The sequence below is a fragment of the Megalops cyprinoides genome, chromosome 7, assembly GCF_013368585.1.
Source record: "Megalops cyprinoides isolate fMegCyp1 chromosome 7, fMegCyp1.pri, whole genome shotgun sequence".
NCBI classification, from domain to species: Eukaryota; Metazoa; Chordata; class Actinopteri; order Elopiformes; family Megalopidae; genus Megalops; species Megalops cyprinoides.
Window position 1 is genome coordinate 3,962,116 of NC_050589.1, and position 19,360 is coordinate 3,981,475.

Consider the following 19,360-nt stretch of genomic DNA (forward strand, 5'->3'; position numbering starts at 1 on the left):
TGTTAAATTAAGTTCCTGCTATTCCCGTGGTAACTACCACCTCAAGGGTGCTGCAGCTCTGCACTTCGAGCAATTAAAAGATGGCAATAGGGTGTTAGTGCAGAGAATTGAATTTCCACCTGGACGCCGAGGGGACGCCACCGTGTTCGTTTGCCATTACTCAACGGGAATGGATTCCTCCTATGGCAGAGGCTAATTTCATAAAGTGTTACCTAAATGCAGTCTACAAATTTAAACTTCGAAGGTCTAATCTTGCGGTACTTTTGAAGAGTATCACATAAATTCATTCTAAAAGCGAAAAGATTGGCCACTGTTGCTAACCATTTACATTTACCTTACAGCCTGCTGTAGGCTATATGGGGCCGGAGGATCAGAGGAAATGCGCAACTCCCTTTATCCAGGGTAAATTCAATTAATTATTTTATGCATACATTTATGCATGTAAAACGTTTGTGGAAATTTCGGTGAATGGTTTCGCATCCCCATTTTGTAAACACGGGAGATGCTAGCCGTTTTTAAATTTAGCCTATTTATTTTTAGCATTCTATGGGGTTGAATGCATGCGTGCGTTATGGTCCGGTTCTCCCTGAAACTGTTGTCTCAGAGTGAAGTTGTATTCACCTGTTCACGCCCATGTTGGTTACACCAGCACCCATGACAACGAATATAGATACACAATACAAGTTGTGCCTCCCACGGGTCATTACTTTCGCTCCCGCTGGCATTCTGTCCCTATCTCTGCACAATGGAACACTCAGTGTTATAAAAACTTATTAACCCGTACTGTAAATGAATTTGCCTTTTTCAGACCTAATATGAGCAATCTGGCTGTGATTCTCCCACAGTAATCATCATTAATATGAAGATGAATAAATAAATAGGTAAAAAAAATACCCATGTTAGTTTCAAATAAACCGCAATTCCAACTATTTCTATAACAAAGCAAATTCCATTCAAATGTATGTAAACATTCCCTGTAACCATTTGACAGGATTTAATCATTTTTGCTATTACCATTATTGTTAAGAACAATGATAATACCGAGAATAATAACCATAACGACAACAATGACAAGAAAAAAAGATAAAATAACAATGTTAATAATAAGGATAATGATAATATCCGTTTTATATTTTCAATTAATTGTCGTTGTAGGCTATGCTATAGAATTATTCACAGTCGTTGCGTTACGCAACTATTCCAAAATACGTCAGAAAGGAAACCTTTTCCTTGTTAATTTCTAATAACAAGAAGGAAATTTTGTTTCACAACCAGACCATTTCATTTGTTGTGTGTCCTTATCAGTCGTTGCAAGGCATCGCTTCAAATATCGTTGACAGCGAATTATTACTGTGTACTCTGACCGGTGAGACCCAATAGATGGTGGGGAAATATTGATTTCCGTATTGACTAAGTCTGGATGGATTCATACAGAAAGACAGGGGGAAATTCATGTAACCGTATCTCTGCACCCAAAGAGCTAACTTGTTTTCTATTTCTTTTGTTTAAAAAAAACTTCAAGTCAAATAACGAATTCAAGATACCTGGTACAAATCATATATAAGACAGTTGGAACCTATGTATTGCTAAATTTCATTCTCTAATTTCGCCAGTGGAACCTTAAGGTGAAAGCTTTTATGGTTTTAGCTACTTATTCCATTTTTTTACTTGTGGACAGGAAGAATAGCAGGTTTTGTCCGATATAATATTTTTTTTGTTTAAAACAACATGTTTAATATTCATTGAAAACATCATGTTTAACTGATCTGTCCTAATATGTTAGCTGCATTATATTTCACTAATCTTCGTCATCCTAGCGTCTCCTAAATTTGAATTTGTCAACAATTGTATGGTAAATTATGTAGCCTAATAATTGAGGCGGCAAAAGAATTTGTTCGATTCCCACTGCAGGCTTTCATTTAGATTAATTTCTGTGGATGTCTTAGCAGAAAGTCTCTCTCCAAGAAATCGCGCGATGAACCGATTTTCTTAATCATTTAATTGAGATACAAATGCATAAATCATTACAAATGCAATTCCCTGTCGAATACTGCGTTGCACAGCTGTCTATTAGTGAAGCAAAATGCCACATGAAAAAACATTTATTTCAGATCGATTTAATAACTAAGTTAAACATAGGCTATTAAATGCTTTGCACGGACCAATATTATGTGCTTTCCGGTGTGTCCGACATATAAGCTGCTAACGTGTAAAACAATAAAAACAAAATCACTTACCCAAAAACAGAAGCGATGTTCCAGTTTAAAGATATATCCTGAAAATCAATTTTCTGCGGAAATTATGCGATCAAGTAATATCCTTAAATTAACAAGACATCCAAAAAAGGAAGACAGCCTCACAAAGTCAAGTCATGACGGTTTGCTTAACATTGACTACAACAAATCAATGATAGCATATGCCACTGGAAGTAGCCTATAAATCAAAAGCGTTACTTTTAGGTACTCAGAAAAAAAATCACGCTTAAATCTTAGGAGACACCTGTCCGAATTCCCCGATTTGTTTGGCTTTGAAGAGTTTCTGTTGGGTTGTGTGAATGAGGGGTAACCGGAGGAGGTGTTAGCCGCCGTTAGAGCATACACGAGCGGGAAGCCTTTCGCTGTCTCGCTGGGGGGTCTTGCAGAGGTTGCGAATAGCCTACATAAGCACTAGCGGACGCTAACTGCTGTTCAGAATTAACCCAAAGCATTTTTCCAGCTGGAATGCTGTTGCCACCTCGGCCACTAATGCTAATGCTTACCACAGGTTAAATAATAATAAATCCTACATTTGACGAATAAATTACCCCCCTCTCCCCCCCAACTCAAACACACACCCACAAACACACACAGACAGGAAATATGTGTCGTCATATGGAATAATATCTTATGCTAAATTTATCATTATAATTACAAAAGTATTCATAAAAGATTCATAAATTGTAGGCTATACAATTGTATGGTAATACTTAGGTTTAGATGCAGGCCTATTCATAACATATGAACAGTGCCTTAATCCAGTATTGCTAACTGATTAAATATATACAAGTAATTGTTAGATTATTCCTTAAACAGTAAAATAAAACTGTTTTGAATGGTATAAAATCTATAATCATCGGAAGCAATATCGTCAATGACCTAAAAGGCTATGAAATACATTTCCCAGGATGCCAAGCCAAATTCTTCCACGGCTGTTAACGTCGTGGCTGTAGGTTTTTGCGCGGTGTGGATGCTGATTGGATCAAGGAGGTTGATGGGCGTCTATAAACCTTCCTGATTGGACGCGTTCAGTGCCACACAAAGTATGCGCCTACAGTTTACTTATCAACAAAACGGAGTTATCAGTTATAGTCTGCACACAGGAAAAGTGCCTCAGCAGGTTAGCTACAAAAGTTACTAGAAAGTTAACGTTACCGACAAAAAAACCCGTGATACTTACAAACAGGTAATAATGCAATTGTCAAATTGTTATTTGTGATAACACTACATGAAAGACCTACCTAGCTATCTTCAATTTACAATGGCACTAGCTAGCTAGCTAACTTGTTTGGCTAACTTTAGCTACAGTGATAGAGTACCACTTAGCCGTTCACCAGCTTGTTAGCTATTAGAGCTAATTTACTGTTTCATAGCCAGAATACTCGACCGGTGAGCTAGATAGCGGACTGCTGTAACGTAGCTTGCCTGGTAGACATGTACGAGTGGTAGATGGGTAGCGTTAGTTATCCTTGTATACAGCTAAGCAGCTTAATGTTAACACAAGCTAGTTAGCTTCCTAGCACTCTAAGCGGATATCTAACTATTTGCCACGATGTTGTGAACTGGCTTTCTTTTGCTAACAAGTCACGTAACGTTAGCAAAGCTAGCCAGCCACCTGATAGCTAGCAAGCAACGTTTTCGTTGTTGGCATAGAAACAGTATAGACTGGGTTTCATAGCATGTCTTCAACCAGCAACTGTGTGGATAATGTTGCGGTTACTGACGTTATCATCTCATTAGCTGCCAGTGTCCACAGCACCTTTCGATAAACGAAAACAGCAGTCTCAGCTAGCTAGGTAACTAATACTGGTGTCTATGAAGGATGGCAAGCTAGAGGGGGAGTAACCGCCGTGATGTTGTTTAGCTTTGCGAACTAGGTTTAGCAGTTAGCAGCTCTAGCTAGTTAGTAGCCAGAGTAAATGGCTGTTTAGTTGGCTAGCTAGCCAGACAGTAGCCAGACCGAGCAGCCAGTTAAATTATAGCTCGCCGGTGTCTTCGGTGTTTCTTCTTGGCTTGCAGTTCAAGGCACTGTCTGTCTTTCCACAACAGAACAGCAGATCCAGCCCGGAATATGAATTTCTCGGAGCTCTTCAAACACTCAAACCAACTTTGCAGAGTTTCACCGGATGGAAAATATCTGGTAGGAAATCCAGTGTATCCATTAGGTGTACGTTTTATGCTCTGAAGTGTTTCGAAGATGTGTACGAAAGTTACAAATCAAAGCAAATGTATGAATGCAATGAAAGTAAATTTACACCTCTTATTTCCATGTGTGAGTACACTAAATGCTCTCGACCCACTTCACCCGTTACATGCGGCAGGTTAGAGATTGTGACGTGATCGCGTTTATAGTTATATGTTGCAAACGCATTTCAGAACTGAGAACACCTGACCAAACGGAGACACGTTGGTCGGTCACGGACAGCAGTGTGGTGCGGACTTCGGTATGGCCTCTGTCCTCTTTCCGATCACAGGCCACCTGCGTGCAGTACCGGCTGGTGGTGCGAGACGTGAACACGCTGCAGATCCTACACCTGTACACCTGTCTGGATCAGATCGCGCAGATGGAGTGGTCTTCAGACTCGCTCTTCATCCTCTGCGCCATGTACAAGAGGGGCCTTGTGCAGGTAGGTGCCCTTCTCTCTGCCTGTAGCTCTCACAGGTGTTTTTTGTGTTAATGTAGGTCTTTGAAATAAATTCAGCCAGACTTTTGAATGGGAGCCAAATAGAATCTGCATGTTGGTAATTGGTGATACATTATAACTGAAATGACAGTGAGTGGACTACAGAGTTCAGGATTTTTTGGAGATGAAGAGCTTGGATTCAAACCCAGGGTGCTGGAAGGTAAAGTTTTGAATTGCAGAGCCTGTCTCACCTTTGCAGAGGTAGCCAGCGCCAGTCTTTCATGTTGCCCGATGCGGGTGGGGTGTCCGGTGGGGGACGGTGTCGTAAGGGTCTCCCGTGCTGTCAGGTCAGCGTGTCTGTGGTGGCGCTCCTCAGGTGTGGTCCCTGGAACAGCCGGACTGGCACTGCAAGATCGACGAGGGGTCGGCGGGACTAGTCTGCTCGCGCTGGAGTCCAGACGGACGTCACATACTCAACACTACAGAGTTTCATGTGAGTGTGAACGCGGAGGAGTAGTGTCTGCTCGGTGTCAACTGTTGCTGCCTGTAAGTAAGGACCTGAAAATAGCCAGGACGACTGTTCACGCAGCAGAACTTCCCTTAACCCCTGACTGCCTGACCTGAACACTTCTGCATCCATGCCAGCTCAGTGGAAAGCATAAATGAGCCTATTTATAGAAGAGTACTGATCTCTTTAAAAAAAAAAAAAAAAATACGTATACTAAGAGGGAAACTATCAGTTGTCTTTCATAATTGAAATTACTCACTGATGTGTTGTCTACCCTCTTAACCTACTACAGAAAGTTATGTTTTTGCAAAATGTCCTGGTAACAGTAACAAAGATGATTGATTGTGAAAGATGTTGCAGTGGTTTAATCCTATCCCTGCCAGTTGTCCACGTAATATTTCCATGTATGTAATGGAGGTACTTTGGCATAAGATGTCTGCCTTATGTTGCAGTTTGACTCAGATACATTTACATTTACATTTATTTATTTATTTAGCAGACGCTTTTATCCAGAGCAACTTACAAAAGTGCATACAGCAAGTATAGCGACAGTACGGGGACAGGATGTGTACAGTTCCACAATGAGACAGTTCTCAGCTGAGAGCACGGTCTGTTTGAGGACACAGTACTATTAGATTTGTACAAGATAAAATAATGATGGTGGTGTTCAGTATTATCTACTAATTCTGGTGATGGGATTTTTGATCTCACACATGCTTACGTGTCACCTGCAGAGGGTGTGCCATGCTCCCACGCACGCCTGCATTCTGTCCTGGAAAAGGGCAATCGTCTGGCGTGCTGTGTGTGTATTTGTGCTGTGTTATGAGCGTGCTGTGTATGTATTTGTGCTGTGTTATGAGAGGGCGTGCGGTTCCCCCTCGGCCTGGCCGCCTGGATTACTCTCAGGCGCGGTGCCATGGTAGGAGTCGCCTGTCGCCTGAACATGACTCCAAGAATCACTAACAGGTGCTGAGGCCGAGCACAACTGTGTCTGGGTATGAGGAAGGGGAGGGTCGGCAGGGGCAGAGCGGGACATTCCTCTCAGGATGAAAAATGTCCCGTCTTGAAAAATAAGAACAGTATTTGTCTGCCCTCTTGTAATTAGGTGACACCACCAAGCTGATGGTATTGAGCTCAGAGACAGATGATGAGTGATATTGGCCAGGGCCAGGAAGTTATCATTCATAAAAAGATTGCTGTTACTGAGAGCATGAAATTTGACAGCGTCCACTTTGTGTGATAATCTAGGCAATATTAAGAATGCCTGGTGCGTTTTTTGTTACCATAGTAATAGCAGTTGTAAAATTAGAAGCGGTATTTGCATCTCTGCAATTATCTGAAAAAAAGTCCCATTTTGCCATCTGGTTGGGTGACAAGTTTACAAGAGGTGGTCAGGGGTGATGCCTGAGTGACAGTTTTGTGACCTCACCTTGACCCTCCCATTATTTCATTAAGGTCCTGCCAGGCTGGTGTCTGTGTCTGGGTTCAGTTTCACGACAGCCGTAAACAGGATGCTAAATTAACTTGTTTAGGGACAGCTGCCGGGGTTAATACTGAGGATGTGTTTTCTTTTCTTCCCCCAAGTACACTGTATCCATTAACCACGGGGAGAGTCCAACACAACATATCCGCTCACAGCTGACCATGCTGAATGGGAATGTGCATTTAAAATAATCACTGCAGATATATTCACTCGTGGGAGTATAGGTTGGTGCAGAGTTCTCTGGCCTATAGGGCTGTTTGGGTAAGGACCCTGGTATTAATTGTGGGGTTGACCCCAGCTCCTTGCTTGCACCCAGAGTGAGTTATTGTATGTTCTACATTCAGGATGATCGACGGGGCACAGGGAATTAAGTGCACAGCTCAGGTTTCCCGACAGAGTTTTGAATTTGACACCTCTTGATAATGGGATGGAGACCATTCTCTTCATTTTTAGAGGGTCCAGTTGTGAAAAGACGATGTAAACAGCCCAAAGTGTGTGCATTAAGGCAGTGCGTTCACATTTATTATGGCTAGTGCCTTCACCTCAGTGAACAGTAAGTATTTGCAGATACTTTATTCTCAGAAACCTCAACTCCTGTTTAAAGGGTCCTCCAAGCAAAGTTTGCTGGGTGATAAGTGACAGGTCATTATTGTCGCATTGTGTCGTAGTAGAATCGCCTAGCATGTGCGATTTTATGGCAGGGCCTTGGTTTGCTCTATGAGCTAGGTTCCATCTGTTGTAGGGTACAAATCTGCAAGTGATTGTGCAGAAGCGAAAAAGGTGTGTGGGGACACCACTGACTATACTGGAATGTGACTGATAGTGGAATGTCAGGGAGACAAAACCTAGTGCAGGTAGGGGAATGAGCTGTAAAGAACTTATAGTGTCAGATTTGATCTGTATTTGTATTTTGATCTGCAGAAGGTGATGGGTAAACACATTTATTTCAACAGCTATGCACATTTTCACTGAAAATGACCTGCTGCATTAGGGAGCTTCCTACCAAAGTGTTTTAAATGTTTCTTTTGTGGTATGCTTCATAATTCAACCATTAATATACTGTCCACCGGTGTGTGTCTGAAACCATGAATTTTAAAACATAAGAAGACGTACGAGTTCAATCACAGCGCCACATCTGCTGGAACAGTGCCAGATGTGGCTGAGTTTGTCACAGTTATAAGCGGGCCTAACACTCCGCAAATACAGCCTCATGTCTTAGAGAGTTAATCCACTTACTACCTGAGTGGTGATATTATACACTGGAAGATATTTAATTCAAGGGCATCAGGGAGCACTGATATCCCTCTAATGGTTTTACATTGTTGCTTTGGTTCAGGTTGGAACGTGGCCAATGGTGCTGGACTCTTGCTAATGCATAGCATTTTGGCTATGTCCAGTAGGCTATCAAAAAAAAAAAACCTGCGGATGCAAGCAGCTTTTAGTTTAATGTTGATGTGGATGATCCATCACCCCCTGCTGGTGCTTGGTCCACCATACTGAGGAGAGTTATAGCCCGTAACAGGAGAATTGGGGGCTATATTGGTTTGAAATTATTTAGTGATACGGTATGCACACAGCATAATCCTTTGTTGACAGACAGATCTATGTAAAGATTCGTTATGGTGTCATCCCATTTCACATGCACAAAAGGCTGCCATATGAGAAGATGGTTGAATTTTTTTGTTTGTTAGATTTGAATGGCTTTGGGTGTTAACTGTCCATGTTTATTTAGCTCCACAGCGATAGACCAGACCATTCTATTGTGGAAGTTCATGTTTTGGTGGGTATGTACAGTAAATACAATACTATCAATGATGGCCAACCTGTCCTGAACCCGAGATGCTATAGCTTAAGTATTGGCCAGAGCCTAATATGTTCATATGTTTTCTTTGAGTTTTTGATGCATGAAGCAGAAGCAGATATTTAGCAGCAGAAACGGCTATGGTCTCAATGCAGTGTCTTCATTTCTTACATCAATAAACAACAGCTGTGGGGGTCCTGAGCAGGCTCTCCATCCTCCCTCCTGGTGACACGCGTCAGCTCCTCTTGGCTCCGAGCGGTGTCGAAGGTGTAGGTTTACCAGTCCGAGTGCCAGCCAGGATGCCGGGCTGCGTGGGGGGAAGCATTTCTCACCTATTTTCTTTGCCCTGGTCATTCGCAGTTTTGGGTTACACGGAGTCTGGGACTCTCACCCCGCTGAACTGTGTCTGTGTGGGATGTGGGTGAGGCCCGGCCTCGGATGTGTTTGAGCTTTATTGACTCGGTTTCCATAGAGCCCCGCGGTGTGAGAGCTCCGAGACGGTGTTGCTGCGCGGGCCTGACGGCAGGGGCACAGCTGGGCGGCCCGGCTCAGTACCTCGAGGGGTGTGGACAGACGGCTCGGGAAGCTGGCCGTCCGCAGGAATCGGGTATCTGTCTGAACTCCCTGACTTTGCGGCGAAGAAGAGTGTGACACCGTCTTATTAGAGAAGTAGGACAGTCGGGGCAGGGATGTTGCCATGGTAGCTGAACAGCAGCTAACGCTGCAACGGTCGCTCCAGCGTCACCCTCACCCACCCACCTCACTCCACCTTTCAGGCTGTCACTCACTTTAGAATTAGTGCCCAATTGACAGCCGCAGGGTTATGATTTAAGGAAGCAGCTCGTAATAGCAGGTAGTGCATCCGAACGCTGTGCGCCACGCGTGGTAAACTGCTCCGGTGTTCGCAGACCCCACCAAGGCCGCACAGTGGCTCGGAGGCTCGATTACAGTTCACACTTCCAGACTTCCAGACACTGCCAGTACACTAAGTCCCTACGTCTTGTAACAAAGCCATGGAGTGCTCTTGGCTGGAGGACAAGACCAGTTTAGTTCAGCATTTCACAGCGTTCATATTCACCGCCCGCTAAGACAGGGTGGGGACCGGCTTATGCACGCACGTTATATTGGCTTACTGGGCAGTAAATGAAAATATGACGGGCTTGCACTTAACACTTCTCCATGTCTGAGCTACTGCACAAAGTCATTTTGTACAGCATACAATGTCTCAGGTTATTTACAGTGTTGTGTCCAAAAATATAACCGTAACAAGAAAAGAAAAAAAATGCTTCTGTGTTGATGTGTTATTGTATATCATGTAGAACAGCAGGACTTCAGTGTTTCAGCTGTATGTCACATGCTGCTGTACAGCACCAGTCAAACGTTTAGACACACCTGATTAAGATAATGGGAAACATGAATTCAAAGAAATTTTGACCTAAAGACATATGCTTAAATGCTTGAGATTTGTTTTCCTAGACAAATATAAATAGTGAAGCTGATGCCTAAATATGAATTTCTTTCCAAAAAATGATTTTTTTTTAAAAATATTTTTTGACTACTGTGAAGAATACAAAATATAAGATTGTTTTGATTTGTTCAACACTTTGATGATCACTGCATAATTCTATTTGTATTATTTCATAATTTTGATATCTTTAATATTATCCTAAAATGTGGAAAATAGTAAAAATAAAGAATAAAAGTTGTGTCCAAACTTTTGACTGGTACTGTATGGTGGTGTGTTATTGTATACCATGTAGAGTAGCATGGCTGTAACATGTGGGCTGTAGCTTTTGCTGGCAGGTGCTGGTATATGTATGAAGTTGGTATCTGATAGTAGAAGTGATTTACTTTGTTAATTTGCTTTGAGATCCTTGAAATGTGCTTTATTGTAATGCAAATAATTTTTTCATTCAAAAGTGTACATTTAGTAGCAGTGATGTGTCGTTATCATAGAGATAGGAAAATGAATTAAGCTTTTCTGCAGCTGGACAATGTAATGCCAGGGATGGAGAATGAGATTGATCTTAAACTCAGCATCCTTAGTAATTAATGAAGCCAAAGCTTTGTCAGTCATGCTGGTAAAAAAATACCAAGCCCCCAAAAATATTGCGACACGAATTAGGTAGAGACCCAGGTTAAAAAAAAAAAAAAAAAAAAGAGCCACGTTTCAATGTCAACACTCAGAGAAAATGATTTTATGGACCAAACATGCAATCAAGTTTAAAAAACAACAAGGGTTGTGAAATTTCTGATCCAGTGACAAAAAGGGGACATGAATTAGCAGATCAGTAATGTTCAAACCTTGCCATTGGATTCAGACTTACTAGTCATATCATGAATGTACTGAAGGCAAACTGCGTGAGTGGTTGAAAGCCAACTGCAGCCTATAAACCCAGCATCATCAGTAAGCTCAACATCAGATTCATAATTCCAGCTATTTCTTTGATGCCTTCCAGTATTTGTAAGTACACTATAAATTTTAGGATGCTTCAACAGGTGGATTTAGGGAAAGTCTAAAGCATACAAACTTATTTGGGGATTCGGTGCATTTACATGCTGTCAGGTCAATTTACAGTCTGCCCCTTTGGATATTTTTGCCTTTTAATAAGTGCCCATGCAACAAATGGGTAAAATGATCATATTTTACAATACAGACAGATATTTGAGCCAAGGGCATCTTGGCAAGAACTTCTGAGGACTCTGAAATCAAACCCCCGAGTTTCTTTTCACATACTGTACCCTCTGTATTGAGCAATGTCCCAGTGACCTGTTGCCAGCGCTGTTCCTTGAAGCATCTGAGGAATCGTGGCCTCTGTACACGGCAAGAGACGGCTTGTTATTTTGGTTCCTCTGTAGCTGAATGCTCATCATTTGGCTGGATGCCTCGTCTTGCAGCTGGTGCACTTGTACTTGGTATGTCTTTTATCAAAGGACCACATAACACATCAGGTTCTTTTTTTAATCTTCTCTAGGCTGATAAAAAACTTCATGAGCTCTGTATTAACTATCGTATGGAATTAGGCTAGGATTATTTATTCATTTAAACTGACTGAGCAGTAATGCCATAATGTCTCTTGTTTGCTTTTGACAGTATGAAGAGTGAAGTGGTGGTCTCATTCTCCATCAGTGGCTAGTCTGCTGGCGATGAGTGTTGATGCCTCCAGATGGCACTCTGCGGTCTATGGCCAATGATTGATCCTGCAAGTGTGCTAAGCCACAGATCCTCTTATTGGTTGCGCGGACGTTCCCAGATTTTGTTTCAGGCTTTCAGGGCTTGACGTACCGGTTCTCTCAGTTCAGTTTTCTGTCACACTATGTGGGTCAGAGAGCTGGCTGAAAGATTAGCTCTGGACTGACGGATGAGCAGGGGACCACAGACGCTCTTGCTGCCCTCATTAGCGGCTGGTTGATTGAGAGCTTATTAATAGGCTGCTGTTATGTCATGGTCCCAGGGTTCAGGGATCAGCTTGTACCTATGAGCTTTAATCCTGCAAGAGGGCTCCCTTCAGGAAGGGGAAATACGGTCTGCTGAAGGTTACTTGATTATAACCTTTTAAATGCATTTAAATTGACATGCAGATTTCAGCGGGATCCCAGCTGTGTTCTGTGACTGAGATTCTACAGGGAAAACTTTTTCGCCACTATTGCAACTCCGCTATTGACGACTTATCCTCAGATATGGGAGATGAACACCCACCGTCACAATGTTAATTAGGAAGAAAAATATGTATTTCATAGTCACTTCACTAAATGAAACCGGTATGCCTTGACCAAGGAAGACAAGCAAGGAGACTTGGTCTTCAGCTGCCTGAAATGATTTATATTAGGCTATGAATGTGGCGGTGGGATTCAGGGGTCATCAGTGTGGCAGTCTGGAGGCAGGAGGTGCTGAGGAGTTTGCAGTGTGGCCTTGTAGGGGTGTTCGCTAAGCACATATAGCATTGAATTGGGGGAAAAAATATGCAAATGCCCCATCACATTCAAGTGAAGGGGGCAGCAGAGTGGTGTAATTGTAAGGTAAATATCCAGCTGTATAATTAGATAGACAACATGTAACACAATGTAAGCTATGTAAGTGTGTCTGCTAAGTGTAATGTAAACTAAAGGAGAATGCCATCTATGAGAACACAGCTTGATTTAGCTGGTTTGTGAATGGCTGGGATATTTCACCGTAATTTGTCTTTGGCTGAGAGTTCAGTTTGTTCTTTGTGCTGGACGTGCCTCTCGCCCACAGAGAGGAATGACTCTGCTCTCTGGGTCTTTCCCCCGACAGCTGAGAATCACCGTCTGGTCCCTGTGCACCAAGTCAGTGTCTTACATCAAGTACCCTAAAGCTTGTCAGAAGGGTGAGTATTCCTATGTGTGTGTGTGTGTGTGTGTGTGTGTGTGTGTGTGTGTGTGTGTGTGTGTGTGTGTCGGAGGGGCGGGGGCCAGGGGAGATATGGGGACAGGGCAGAATCAGCCTTTCCACATGTGACTCCCGTCTGAGCCCTGTAACCTTAGGGCTGGACCCGTGTTACCGTCCAGGCATTTGCATCTGCTGACAGCTGCGGCTCTCAGCAGTAAATTGTGCATGCTTATAAAGCATATCTGTCAACATCCAGGAAAGTTACTGGGGACCAGCCACCCCGAGTAGTCAAGGGACTGCTGCCTTTGTGGGACAGAGGCCTCATTTGTCCCGATCACAAAAATAACCACGCAAAAAAACATTTACACGTAGGTAAACTAATTCTCTGACCTTTACATTCAAGGCCCAGCTGCTACTTAATATCAAGTATCTGATCTATTTTACTAAACATTCTACTGAAAACAGCTGTTGAGGCTCTTTTGATGACTGTAAGCATTGTATAGTATATGGCAGCAATGTGGGGGAGGAGTTAGGAGCCTGTCTTTGTAACCAGAAGGTTGCAGGTTCAAATCCTAAAAGGCGTACTGCTGTTGTACTCCTGACAGAGATACTTGAATTATAAAATTAAATATAAATTAGCAAATGTCCAGCTATACACATGTATATGTGCATCTGGTTAGCACATAAATAAGTGTTAATTTTGCAAAAAATAGTATGAAATATTTCTCAGACATGCTGGTGAAGGGGGCAGCAGTGTGGTGTAGTTGTGAGTTAAATATCCAGCTGTGTAAACGCATAGACAACATGTAATAAAATGTAAGCTATGTAATTCGCTGTGGATAAGCGCGTGTGCTAAGCAAATGTAATGTAAGGGAGAATGCCTTCTTGGAGAACGCAGATTGCTTTAGCCGGTCTGCGGATGAACGGGATGTTTCACTGTAATTTGTCTTCGGCTCTCAGGGCTGGATTTCAGCCGCGACGGGCGCTACATGGCCCTGGCAGAGCGCCGCGACTGTAAAGACTACATCAGCCTGTTCGTCTGTGACGACTGGCAGCTGCTGAGGGTGAGTCAGAGGCAAGGGCACCGAACCCACGCCATACTGGGTTCACTGTTAAGAACACTGTGCACAGACAGCTGCTCCTGATGAGAGGTGTTGGCAGAAATTCAGCCAAGAAAAACCGCTAGACAAAGTCACAAGCAGAGTATAAAATACGTGCGTATTTAAAAGCGCGGTGATGAAGTGATCTTGCTGGCTGTTATTTGATCAACAATTGTCACAGCCTCATATGTCATTCATTGAAATGCATACATCTGCATTTAGCTGTGTTTTCTTCAACCATCTAGGTACATAAATGCTTTATTATAACAATGCTTATTTTACAATAAGGAATGCAATCTCAAGCTGTATTTTGACATTAGACAGAAGCAGTCCCTGTACAGAATCAGAAAATTTGTACTTTTTTTTTTCTTCTCACATTACATTTTCATAGATCTAGGATCAATTTCTGAGCTGATATATGAAGTATCGCACGGTACTAAAGCCAGATACTTTAGGTGCAAGCACTCCTCAGTTACAGCGCGTCGGTGACTGTTTTAAGGTAGTCCTGCTGTACAATTTATTCAGTTTAATTGGGTTGCAGGACCTGTGTTTTCTTAGCCATTTGAGTCGTTTGAGGGTGTATTTAAAGATTGTTTGTTCCCTGTGTGAATGAAAAAAATATTTTGTACTAGCTGAAGATACAAGGTCGTGTATGGACATGAAAACATAACTATAATTTCATTACCTTGCTCTTGGTCCACTCTTACAGCATTTTGAGACAGAGACCCAGGACCTTGCTGGGGTGGAGTGGTCACCCAATGGCTGCGTGCTGGCTGTGTGGGACAGCTGCCTGGAGGTAAGAGATGGCCCCAGCATTGACACTTTCACCAGGCAGACCACATGAGACCACAGAATTTCAGTAGCAATTCTGCAGTGTTACACAAGAGTCTTTCCATATGGAAGAAATGGTGTTACTGTATATGCACCCCTAAGCACAGATGAGTGTGATCAGATGAGATGAGGTCCTCAGTTGGGTAATTGGATATTTTAGGCTCTTAATTGGGTATTAGGTGTTTGCTAACAAATAGAAGGAAACACAGGTTGTTAGCTTCTAGGTGTCCTAGATATGAATGCTTTTCTTTAACTTGTGTGTTATTGTGTGTTCAAATATGTGCGTGTATGTATGTATGTATGTGTTCTTCAGTATAAGGTGCTGATGTACTCCCTGGACGGGCGCCTGCTCTCCACATACAGTGCATATGAGTGGTCACTAGGCATCAAGTCCGTCGCCTGGAGTCCCAGCAGCCAGTTCCTGGCCATTGGCAGCTACGATGAGAAGGTACCTCTGCTTTATTAGCACTGACGATGCCCGAGCAGCTCTCACTGCGTTAGTGCTGTTTTACCCGTCACTGCCACCTGCCACCTGCCACCAACCCTGTCCTCTCTGCTGACATTTCCTGTGCTCTGACGTGCCTCTGACATCACCATCTTACCTGGTACAGGTGCGGATTCTGAACCATATAACGTGGAAGCAGATCACTGAATTTGAGCATCCCGCGACCATCACCAACTCAAAAGCAGTATGTAGTCACGACCGCACTCTCCTGCTGTTTATAATGTGCTGGAGCCAATGAACAGATGTCTGATATATCCTTGCAACAGACTTTGCCGGTGTGCAACTTAATACTGCTTAACCATATGTAACATGTTTTTTCTACTGATTTTAACCTTGCATGTGTTGGGCTGTGCATAGCAGCCATGTCCACGTTGAAATAGCAGCAATAATACATTTAAATGATTCATCTGCTAACTGGAAAACAACAGCAGGAGACAATTTGACATTCTGATCAAAAGTGATTATTGTTAGCTTATTCCATCATTGTGGAAGGAGTGGCAAACTGCACATCATAAAATAAACAACCTCACAGTTAACATAGTAAATGTACTGTACTTAAAGAGTGTGACTCAGTTGTAGATTGAGTTTCTGCCCCCCACTTTCTTATGCTTAACTGGCTGTAGTCCCATGGCTTTAATGTACATCACTGTTGACTCTTGTCCATGATAAGGTGGTTTACAAGGAGGTGGAAATGCGGGCAGCGTTGGGCAGCGAAGAGCTGTCCATCCATCAGCAGTTAACTATGGGAAGCGCCCTCTTCAGCACCCAGAGCAGATGTGAGTGCACTGGGGTTCCCTAACAGGGGGCTGGGAGTTCCTTTTAAGAAAACAAACGCATTCACATAGCAGTACCACAGTAGGTGTCCATTGCTTTTAAAGCTTGCTGCCTGCCACAGAACTCATTACATTTTTGTCATTTAGCTGATTCTCTTATCCAGAGTGACATACATAAGTTAGTTTTTACATGTTACCCATTTATATAGATGGGTAACATACAGGGAATCAAACCAGAAACCTTGTGGTTACGAGCATTGCTCCTTACATTACACCACTACACTACACTGCCCACCTTCAGTGTGTTCTCTGATCAGTATTACAGTATGTTAGAATATACTGTGCATTGTGTTATCTGCAATGTGGGTTACTGAGTGAAAGCATGGCAGCAGATCAGGTGTCCTGTGTAATGGGTTAATACCTGGATAAGCAGGTGCCTTGGAGCTTCAGGGGGCCTCTGTTAAAGGAACACATATACCGTAAAATCAGCTTGACTTAAAATATCATCAAAGTAGTTATCACTGGACACAACTAAAAATCACACTTCTTAAAACAGAAGTTGTGACAAGTTGTGCGTGAATCACTGTTTTTACTGCAGTCTGTGTTAGCAGTCTGTGGAAGGTGGAATGTGTGTCTCGGCCACCATTGGCTTGCTGATGTGCTTCTGTTCAGTGCTGTGAGCTCCAGGGGCTTATCGGGGAATACAGCAGTGGCTCCTGCATTGGCAGTCTGGCTCATGCTACAGGTCACCAGGCTAACAGGAAAGCACATTACTGCTCTAATACTGCAGCTCAGCACCTCCATTTACTTCACGCCCGCACAGTTGGGTCGCATGAGAGAGTACACAGCATAAAACAGCCTTAGGATTGGCTGTGTCCATGGTGACACTCCTCTGTGTGTGACATCTCAATACCGTGGGGGATGGACAGACCACCGCAGACTCCTGATGCAAACTTAGGATGTTGCCTGAAGGAAAAATACAAACTATGAATAAAACTCATTCATTTTTTTGTAGTTTTTTAATGCTCGATTTTATTTAATTTATTCTATCAGTGAGAAATTATTTGTTTATTGTGTGCATGTACTTTTATAACACACTGGTAGAAGTAAACCTGTCTGACTTTTTCTAGATGAGATCTGTGAGCTTCCTGTCCAGGTTCCTGTGGTAAAGCCTGACCCTGACCGAGCTAATCCTAAAATGGGAATCTCTTCCATGGCTTTTAGCCCCGATAACCGTTACCTGGCAACGAAGAACGGTAAGCATCCCGTCCAAAGCCATGGGGGCGTTTCAGATATTTCAGGGTTATAAACCTGCCCTGGGTTGCCACGCATGCAGATTATTTCATGATAATTATGTGAGTGATGGAGGAAAGAAAAGCCAGCAGGCATCCAGGTAAACCTGAACTCACTGTGCGAAAGGTCGCTTTCCAGTTTTCAAATCATGATCCTTGACCAGTGTGGCTGCAGCTCTTCCTGCCTCAGGGCTTATCAGGGGATTCTGTACAGTTTAATAGCGTAGCAGCGGGGCGCCCCTCTGCCGCGCAGGCCCTGCTCATCCCGCCAGCCTGACGCGGCGCCGGGCAGCCCGTGGGCGCGCTCTCCCAGCGCGGTTTGGCTGGGGGGCAGCGACGCTGGCAGGCCTGCGGGCAGAGCTGATTGTGCTCTTTGACTGTGTGCCAATCCCCCCGCAGACAACATGCCGAACAGCGTGTGGGTTTGGGACGTGCAGAAGCTGCGGCTGCTGGCCGTGCTGGAGCAGGTAGCGGCCGTACGCTCCTTCCAGTGGGACCCCCGGCGCCCCCGCCTCGCCCTCTGCACCGGCAACGCCAAGGTCTACCTGTGGTCCCCGGCCGGCTGCGTGTCTGTGCAGGTGCCCACGGAAGGTAAGGACGTTCCACGCTCCCACCGCGGGGGGGGAGAGAGATGCCTTAGGTGGGGGGGATGCTTTCAGGGGTCCCATGGTCCTTGGAAGTATTTCCATCCTGAGAGATCAAGAGAAACCTCCAAAATTCAAAAAAGTAGTTTCATTCTTAATCCTTCTTGCTAATTCAGTGTGTAGTCTCTAAATCTGTGTGTACTGATATTGCTAACAAATTGTATAACTCAATTATTTGTTCAATAACACCACTACCAAAAGTCAACTGATATTTTTTGCCAAGGACATCTGCAAGTGTGTGTCTGTGCTTCTAAGGGGCCAAATTCTGTGTAAAATGTTACTAGTGTAACTACAGAAACAGTAGAAGGAAATGTCATATTCATCCCCGAGTTATTGAAAAATGGTGGAAAACCTAAATGTGATTTGTGTGGGAACCCTGCCCTCTGTGGGTTGTTTGGCTTCAGGGCCTTGTAGGGGGAGACCAGCTGACGGTGTGGTTGCACCCTTGCAGGAAAGCCCTGACTAATCGAGCCCTGACACACTAACACAGTGAGAGATGTGAGCCTGTTCCAGCTCTGTGTCTGACTGCAACCCCCTGCCTGCTCGTTGTCTCCCGACAGGCAGCTTCCAGGTGCTGTCTGTGAGCTGGCACTGCAGTGGAGACTCCCTCATTCTGCTGGGCAAGGAGCGGCTGTGTCTCTGCTACATGGAGACGGAGGGAGAGAAATGAACAGAGCCCGGAGTGCTGAGCCACAGCCTGAGATCAGCACTCCAGAGACGGGGCACCATCCTCCATTTCCCCTGGGGACCGTGCTCTGGGTGACTCCCGCAACTCCCGCTGTAATGCACCGGTAATGCAGCCGCTCCCACTGAACCACGGCTCACCCAGACATTTTAGAAGTATCGCGTAGCCCACGGCCACTTAATCTGCGCTCTCCCGAAGTTTGCGTTTTGAACGGCGAGGCAGTGCGTTCATTAAGGGACCATTTAATACTTTTAAAAGGCATATGGTGTTTTTGCTCCTGGAAGTGTTCAGAATTGGACGGATTCCTGGTGTAACACTTCTTCACACATGAAGGGTGAGGGTGAGGTGCAGACAGAGTGTTTACTTTTGCCCCTCCAGCGGCTGACCTCAGCCAGCGATGACATTTCAATCACTGGAAGTATGCTGGTATATGTTGTCCTATGTAAATATGTTCTATTTTTTCTAGAAGAGGCATTACTGTATTTTTTCAATAAATTTTGCTATGATT

The 19,360-nt window shown here is 43.8% G+C and overlaps 1 protein-coding gene across 2 annotated transcripts; it reads left to right on the plus strand.

Annotated features, from left to right (window-relative positions):
* The first annotated feature begins 3,335 nt into the window (after positions 1 to 3,335).
* On the plus strand, positions 3,336 to 19,319 carry wrap73 (WD repeat containing, antisense to TP73). 2 transcript variants are annotated; one of them, XM_036532749.1, is made up of 13 exons: positions 3,336 to 3,441; positions 4,305 to 4,395; positions 4,730 to 4,882; positions 5,256 to 5,372; positions 12,948 to 13,020; positions 13,983 to 14,086; positions 14,832 to 14,918; positions 15,267 to 15,401; positions 15,565 to 15,642; positions 16,129 to 16,234; positions 17,362 to 17,487; positions 17,923 to 18,114; positions 18,728 to 19,319. In XM_036532749.1, the coding sequence occupies exons 2-13, from the start codon at positions 4,327 to 4,329 to the stop codon at positions 18,835 to 18,837; spliced, it is 1,350 nt and encodes a 449-aa protein (XP_036388642.1). In that variant the 5' UTR covers positions 3,336 to 3,441; positions 4,305 to 4,326; the 3' UTR covers positions 18,838 to 19,319. The 2 variants fall into 2 exon arrangements, with proteins under 2 accessions (XP_036388642.1, XP_036388641.1); XM_036532748.1 differs by lacking the exon at positions 3,336 to 3,441 and having other exon boundaries at positions 4,328 to 4,882.
* The last annotated feature ends 41 nt before the right edge of the window (positions 19,320 to 19,360 follow it).

What these genes read in the sequence shown, in the direction of transcription:
- wrap73 (XM_036532748.1), top strand. Translation starts at nt 4,541, where the DNA reads ATGCTCTCGACCCACTTCACCCGTTACATGCGGCAGGTTAGAGATTGT. An exon ending in ACAAGAGGGGCCTTGTGCAG is followed by an intron (nt 4,883 to 5,255) that starts GTAGGTGCCCTT and finishes GGCGCTCCTCAG; the next exon opens with GTGTGGTCCCTGGAACAGCC. An exon ending in CCATCACCAACTCAAAAGCA is followed by an intron (nt 15,643 to 16,128) that starts GTATGTAGTCAC and finishes GTCCATGATAAG; the next exon opens with GTGGTTTACAAGGAGGTGGA.